The sequence below is a fragment of the Pecten maximus genome, unplaced genomic scaffold, assembly GCF_902652985.1.
Source record: "Pecten maximus unplaced genomic scaffold, xPecMax1.1, whole genome shotgun sequence".
Classification (NCBI taxonomy): Eukaryota; Metazoa; Mollusca; class Bivalvia; order Pectinida; family Pectinidae; genus Pecten; species Pecten maximus.
Window position 1 is genome coordinate 86734 of NW_022979175.1, and position 7570 is coordinate 94303.

At 34.3% G+C, this 7570-nt stretch overlaps 1 protein-coding gene across 3 annotated transcripts in view; it reads left to right on the forward strand.

Annotated features, from left to right (window-relative positions):
* Nucleotides 1-6051, forward strand: part of LOC117318298 (protein mono-ADP-ribosyltransferase PARP3-like) — a gene marked incomplete at its 3' end in the record, with an annotated part of 46975 nt that extends 40924 nt beyond the window's left edge. For all 3 annotated transcript variants that reach the window (XM_033873296.1, XM_033873298.1, XM_033873297.1), the window contains 5 exon segments: nucleotides 135-358; nucleotides 1464-1520; nucleotides 2173-2268; nucleotides 5055-5141; nucleotides 5894-6051. In XM_033873296.1, coding sequence (XP_033729187.1) covers nucleotides 135-358; nucleotides 1464-1520; nucleotides 2173-2268; nucleotides 5055-5141; nucleotides 5894-6051 — 622 coding nt within the window.
* Nucleotides 6052-7570: the final 1519 nt, after the last annotated feature.

Genomic DNA, 7570 nt, shown 5'->3' on the forward strand with positions numbered 1-7570 from the left:
ACTGGATAGTGGTAAAACCAGATTTGTGGTGACATGATGGTGGTAAAACCAGATTAGTGGTGACTTGAGAGTGAGACAACCAGATTAGTGGTGACAGGGTAATTGTAAAACTGTTGTTGTGGTTTGTCATTCAGACGTCAAGAAGATGCCCCTTGGGAAAATAAGTAAGAGCCAGATAGCAAAGGGATTTGAGTGTTTGGATGAAATTGAAACAGCCGTCAAGGGGAATAAGCCAATGATAGCTTTGGCTAATCTCTCCTCCCAGTTTTATACTGTTATTCCTCACAACTTCGGCCGTAAGATCCCTCCAACAATCGATGACCTCGAGACCATTCGTCAAAAGATGGATATGCTCCTTGTATGTATTTTTACTGGTCACATGACAGGTGTTTTCATTTCAGATATTTACAAAGACGTTTAATTATGTAATGCTGTGTCACAGTATTATGTAATAAAATATTTCTGTTCATATCAAACAAAAACCTGTGGTCACATGATACCATACAGAATAATGATTGGTTGATTTTATTATGGTTTATTATAAGGTTGTTAATTTGGATCAAAACTACTACGGGAACATCAATATGAACTGTTAACAGTTTAAATGTCAAATGTTCCATGACTGTTAGATCAGAGACATCAGTCATCTCAATACTTTAATGAACAATGTTATATGAAAAGCATATGATTTTATTCAAGCTTCAACTACAAAAGTTGCTTCTTACATATATTACATGCAGTATACAAAAAGTCGATAGTTCGCGATATTTGATGACGGCTGACAAAATAAATGGCATTAATAAAGTATTCGAAGTAAAAAAAGAATGTGTTTAAATATTCATAGACCGATCACCAGAAGGCAAATTAGCTAGAAAAAATAAACTCACTGTACATGTCTTATGTACAACAGAAGGAACCAGTCTCTCGCGATACGGTTGTCATGGAAATGACACATGTACCTGTGCATAAAATTACTAACTCAGCTATACTTGTAGCTCTTGCCTAATCAAACGAAACAAAACTGAGTAGTGTTCAGTCATGCCAGACATGTTTACCTGTATTTGGTGCGGAAACAAGATGGAATAATAATGCAAGGGAAATAATTCAAACAAAAAAAAATTTTTTTCCGATTTACCAGTTCGCAAAAATGATATTTGGCTAGTAATGTTATGAACGCTAAACCTGCTAACCGCTACTAACCCTAGTTTATAATTCTAAGCAAATTGTATTAAATCTAGCAAATAATGAAATTATGTTTTGCATTAAAATTGTCTTTATTACTGTCTTATCAGAAATATTTTTGTCATCATATAAGAAAGTGTAAATTCAAATTTCAAAATGAAAAAAAAAGAAGGGAATTAAAAAAAAAATGAAATAAAAGTTATGATTAAAGTTGAGGTTTGTTTGGACAAGCATGTATTTTTATAAGATGGGTGTCATAATTGTCCTGTATTCGTTCTCAGGTGTTGGGAGATATTGAACTGGCGCAAAGTCTGCAGAAGAACACACGATCAGGCAAGGTAGGTAACTCTTCACATCTGTCCCTTCAGGGTCTATTTGTTGGGTTTATTGACCAATTTTGAGACAGGGTCTCCTAGTAGTAGCTAGTGACTACCTCACTAAACAAGAAACGGTACGCCAGGCACATGCCTTTCAGAGCAATTAGGGTTAAGAGTCTTGACCAAGAACACAACCATGACAGTATAAACCAGTCAAGTCTATTTTTTAGTTTCTCTTTACGAGAAAGCTAGTTTTATTTGACAAAGATGTACGTCACTGGCAGGGTTCGTTTTCAGCAGAATATTAGATGTTTCAATTGAAAGATAATTTCCTATATAAATGAAAAATAATCTATACCATGTAAATTGATTCCCTGTCTTCATGAGTACGTCTTCATTATTTCTCAGACAAACTGGAACTTAAAAATTAACAGTACGATTCATGGAAGGGATGGCTAATACATGTAGTTTATCAACAAAAACCTTTAATTTACAGTTGACTGTTGTGATTTCAAAGTACTTCTGAGACAGAGCCCCATCCGTTTGATGTCAATTACGGCCTCCTCAAATGTAGCTTATTGTTATGATTTCAGAGTACGGCTGGGAAAGAACCACATCCGTTTGATGTCAATTATATAGCCTCCTCAAATGTAGCTTATTGTTATGATTTCAGAGTACGGCTGGGAAAGAACCACATCCGTTTGATGTCAATTATAGCCTACTCAGATGTAAGCTTGATCTTCTAGATTCCAAGTCCCAAGAATACAAGGTAGTTACCACATTGTTTGTACCTTCATGCTTGATATGGCAAAGTAAACAGATTTGTTACAAATTTCTGCTTATTACAAAGAAAGTTAAAATCCCCAATTTGGCTCATTCTTGCTTATTTTAAAATCCTATATATACCCTGTAAATATCAAACTATTTCCTCTGGTTCAGAAGGATTTGTTATAAACAAATTTTACTGCATCGTCAACAAACCAAAATGTAACATGTAGTTGGTTATGATAATATGATGATAATGTAAAATTATGTACACTCAAAAATGTATAAAAGTGTTTGGTTACAAACTGTTGACAAAGTGGTATTGCGTCAAAACTATTACCAATGATCCTTTCAATACAGTGCAGTCATAAAATGTTAGCCCTGGGAAACTTAACAACTTTACTGTATAGGTATGTTTGATGTCAAATAAAAAATAATTAGCATGCCCAGTTGTATAAAATATGGTCAAGTTAATACTTTTTGCTCTCTCAACCAATATTTATGAAACTTGGTATGCAAGATCTCTCACATATAATGGTTGTTTTGGGAGTTCTGTCCTTTTCATAAATAGGTTCCCCTTGGTCCATCGTATTGCATTTTGGGCCCAATCTGAAAATAACATGGCCGACAGACAGCCATTACCGGTATCACTAAATCTCAAATTTCATATATAGGTTCCCTGGTTTGAAAAGTACTGGAGGGATGTTTCTCAATTTACACAGATTAGTAATAGGAAGGGAAAAAATAGAGAGAAGATCAACCTGACATCGATATCGACATTTAGTTATTATCCAGACCATATCAGTAGCATTGTGAAGAAGAATTACTGAATAAAATATTGATATGCATCATCTTTTGATGAGATTTGTTTATTTATTATAGCATCGATCCAAACCAGCATATGTGTAATGAACGACAACTCTTTGTGTGTGTGCGCCATTTTCCAAAACAAACCCAAACGACAATACATGTACACATCTCACGGTCATTTAAGACAGTCTATTGCTTAAGCAGTTCATCATGTATGATCAAACAACTAATATGCTCATAGCAGGAACAAAACACATCTCAAGACGATAATGAATGTTTATTGAAACGATCACATTGTACATCGTAGTGCCAACCCACGCGTGTATGACCGATGTCGGACCCAGAGACTCGGAGTGACAAGTAGTAAACGATGAAGTGTATGCAAATATTTGTACACTTACAAAGAATAACAACCCATGTTTTTCGTATTTACTCTTATATTTTAAATAATGTTTTTTCTTTTTTTTTAAATATGTTTTAATGCAAATAACGTAAACAATCATATAGCGCCCATTTTTTTTGTACCTACCTGACGATCTACATAGTGTATAAGAGGGGCCAAAACCCAACTCCGCCTATATGAATACTCCGGTTATTTGCATATTTTGTCATGGAAAAAAGGCTATGCAAATAAGCGGGTTACTCTGTATATAGTGTTATCCTTGTCCATGCCACCCTGTATGATGCAATGTAACTTCTCAGAAACTGCTGAATCAATCTTAACCAAACTGTGTTTCAGGGTGTCAAGTGGCAGCGGCGACATTATTTCTTTCAGTCATTTCTAGTTTTCTCTTTATCTTTTGGTATCTCTTGAGCTAATGAACATTTATGTATGAAATTTCCATAGACTATTAACACAGTCAAAAGACAAGCCTCCAATTTAATTTAATTTTTCACACTAAGAGGCTTGGTTACTATGGATATAATTGATAAATAAACAACATACAAATAATGGCAAAAATATCATAGAATCAATGTTAACAAGATTGTCTAAAATACATTGTCACTATGATTTGTAAGTTTATTTTAAACATTTATTCATCTAATGGGGGAAATCGGGGTTTAATCATTTGTTAAATTTAGATTAAGATAGCTGTGATCTTGATATAATTATATATTGTGTTATCATAGCTATATACCTTGTGTTATGATATAACAATCTATCTCTGTATAGTTTCCTACCATGCCGAAACTAGTGGGGGACTAAATGTACGTACATACGTAACACCAATGTTTGTCAGCACTCTATTGGCTTAATTCCTTGAGGGATTCTGATCAAAGTATAAAGGACCCATAATATCTTGGACAAGATGGAGTTTCAGGGTTGTAGGGTCAAGTTCAAGGTCACCATCACTATCTCTAATAAATCCTTGTCAGCGCTCTAGTGGCTTCATATCTTGAGGTTTAGTTTATTTGGTTTATTTAGTTTATTTGGTTTATTTAGTTTATTTGGTTTATTTGGTTTATTTAGTTTATTTGGTTTATTTAGTTTATTTGGTTTATTTAGTTTATTTGGTTTATTTGGTTTATTTAGTTTATTTAGTTTATTTGGTTTATTTAGTTTAAGGTCCTATTAACAGCCCGGGTAATTTAGGACGTGCCAGGTTTTGAAGGTGGAGGAAAGCCGTAGTACCCGGAGAAAAACAACCACCTACAGCCAGTACCCGGCAACTGCCCCACGTAGGTTTCGAACTCGCAACCCAGGGGTGGAGGGCTATAGTGTTAAAGTGTCGGTACACCTTAACCACTCTGCCTCTGCCCCATATATAGATATACACACATGTATACCTTGATGGGTTTTGATCAAACGACACAAAAATACAAAGGACCATGATATCTCGGACAAGCTTAGATTTCAGGGTTTTAGGGTCAAGGTCAAAGTCACTGTTACTTTTTACAGCAGCAGCAGCTGTAAGTAGACATATAATGATTTAACATTACCCAGTATGTGTGTTATAACAATAGATATTTGTTATACAGATCCTGGAGACGTATACCAACAGTACATCTTCAGCCTGGAGACGAACAAAGATTAAATACATCTGGCGCATGGACCGTGACGGAGAGGTATGTTTATAAACATGTGTATTATATAAAACAGCTTTATAAAAAAAAATTTAAAAAACAATCTTTATATATATATAGATTGATAACTTGTTTAAAGATATTTTTATATATATGTAGATAAGATTGATAACTTGTTTAAAAATATTATCAAATACAACACATAGTATCACTGATGATCTAAGATATTGATTTATTGTACATTTAAATCAAGTGTATGAATTTGGTAAGCAAGTTGTGAGGTGTACATGTACACAGGACTCTACTGGACATCTCCAACTTAAAGTTCAAAAAAAATGTTTATGAGTGACATATATTTAAACATATGTACACAGTACCCTACATAGCATTCTTTCCAAGGAAGTCTTTTTTTAAGTCTTGGTTGAGTGACATGTGTCAGTCAATGAAATTTTGTGTTTATTTTGTTTTATTGATCTACAGTTACAAATTATATCACTTTCATCAACCGCCAACATATCAAATTTAAAATTTACACAACCTTCATGAGAGACATATTTAGACATTAGTGTTAGTGTTATCCTGTAATGATAAAATCATGAAAATCAGCATAATCAAAATCATCAGAATTAATCAGAGGCTTCATGATCAATCATAAGTTTCATCATGGTCATTCAGATAATTAATCATGACCGATCACAAGCTCCATGACATTCCTTGCTTTTAGGTCTGGTCTTTTTGTTTGGAAGTTGTTGTTTTTTTGTTTTTTTTACTGAATTACTGATCTTTGTTTCCAGGGTGACCGGTTCAAGGCCCATGATAAGCTAACTAATCGTAAACTTCTGTGGCATGGAACCAACGTCGCTGTGGTGGCAGCTATATGTAAAGGTGGCCTTCGTATTATGCCGCATAGTGGTGGCCTCGTAGGGAGAGGCATCTACTTTGCTTCAGAGAATGGCAAGTCCGCTGGTTATGGTAAGTTATTGTGTGGCTTAAAGGGACATCACGGTAAACCAATTTTTATTTTGTATTTTTTCATATTATTGGGTATATCTTTAAAAAAATATCCTTATGAACAATAACCATTCAAATTTGATGATATATGTATATAAAAAACACCAATGATTAATTATAAAAAGGTTATCACAATTCGTTGATCAATAGTCTGAAAATGCAAATTTTGTGACATATACGATAACACGCATGCGCACAACACACTAAAACACCTGAAAACAAAAATGGCTTCCAATGTGAATCGACTGCGGTTGAAAACGATAACAGCTTCCGCAATGAAGAGAATAATTGGAAAATGGGTCAAACACAATCCTTGAATTAAACTGGGGAAGCAGTACAATACAGTTCAAACATGAAAACAGCAGTACGTAATACGGACGCTGCTCGTATTCTGCTTGATTGCTGGATAGTAGGTCATGACAATCTCGGTAATATTTACACAAACTCGGTAATATTTATACAGTCTGTACCAGTACATCGCTACTGTCACTATACTATATGTACGGTGTTTACACTTATTTACACATAAATATATGTGCCGGAATATATACAGAACGTGTTATTTAACATTTAAACCACTGTATAATATCGTTGTCCAACTAATCCAATTCGCCTTGTAAACTATCGTGTGTTTGTGTTTTCAAAACCTCGATTTCAAAACAGTTACGTGATGATTTAAAAATAATTTCCGCGCTAAATTTAGAGGGGGATTCCCAACTAAATCAAGTGGTCAAGCTGGACATGGGATCGACTGTGAACATTGGGACAGCACAGAAATATAACTGGAAAGGAACAAAACACGTACATTCATTGAACATTACAACGTTTTTACCGTGATGTCCCTTTAAGCCCGGCTAAATGTGTGGTTTGCCATCAAATGCTATCAACAATCTTAATTTCAAACTTTTGATATTTTTTAACATACTTGCCAACTTTTCTGACATCTCATTGGGTAGAAAAGTGAGTGAACAACATTCTCAACCGGACAACACACTTTGCACGAATGCAAGTAAACAAAATCTAAGGGGAGGTAATTTGCTTAAGAAAAATTACTTCCCTTCTTGATCATCTCCGTTGCTGCTCCCTACTTTAACAAAGTGGTTTTTTTTCAAACTTGTCTTACATAGATATGTTATCAAAGGTATGTTTTAAACTAAAATTAACGTCAATTCATGATGAAAGTTTGTGTTTGAGGACATATCTTTGTCTCTGAATATGGGAAGTTGGAAAGTTAATTTCAGCCCAAACAGGTCTCAGGTAATAGCTACTATCATTCGATTTAAATACATCATTATTAGTGATTAAAATATGTAAATTTTATTTTCATAGGTCAGTCAATATATATTCATACAAAAATGCTGCTTGGTGTCTGTTGACTGTCAAGTATAGATCGTTTGTGCAGATGACATCAAAAGCAGTATATAAAGCCATGAACAAGCATTTAACGAATCATGATCAAT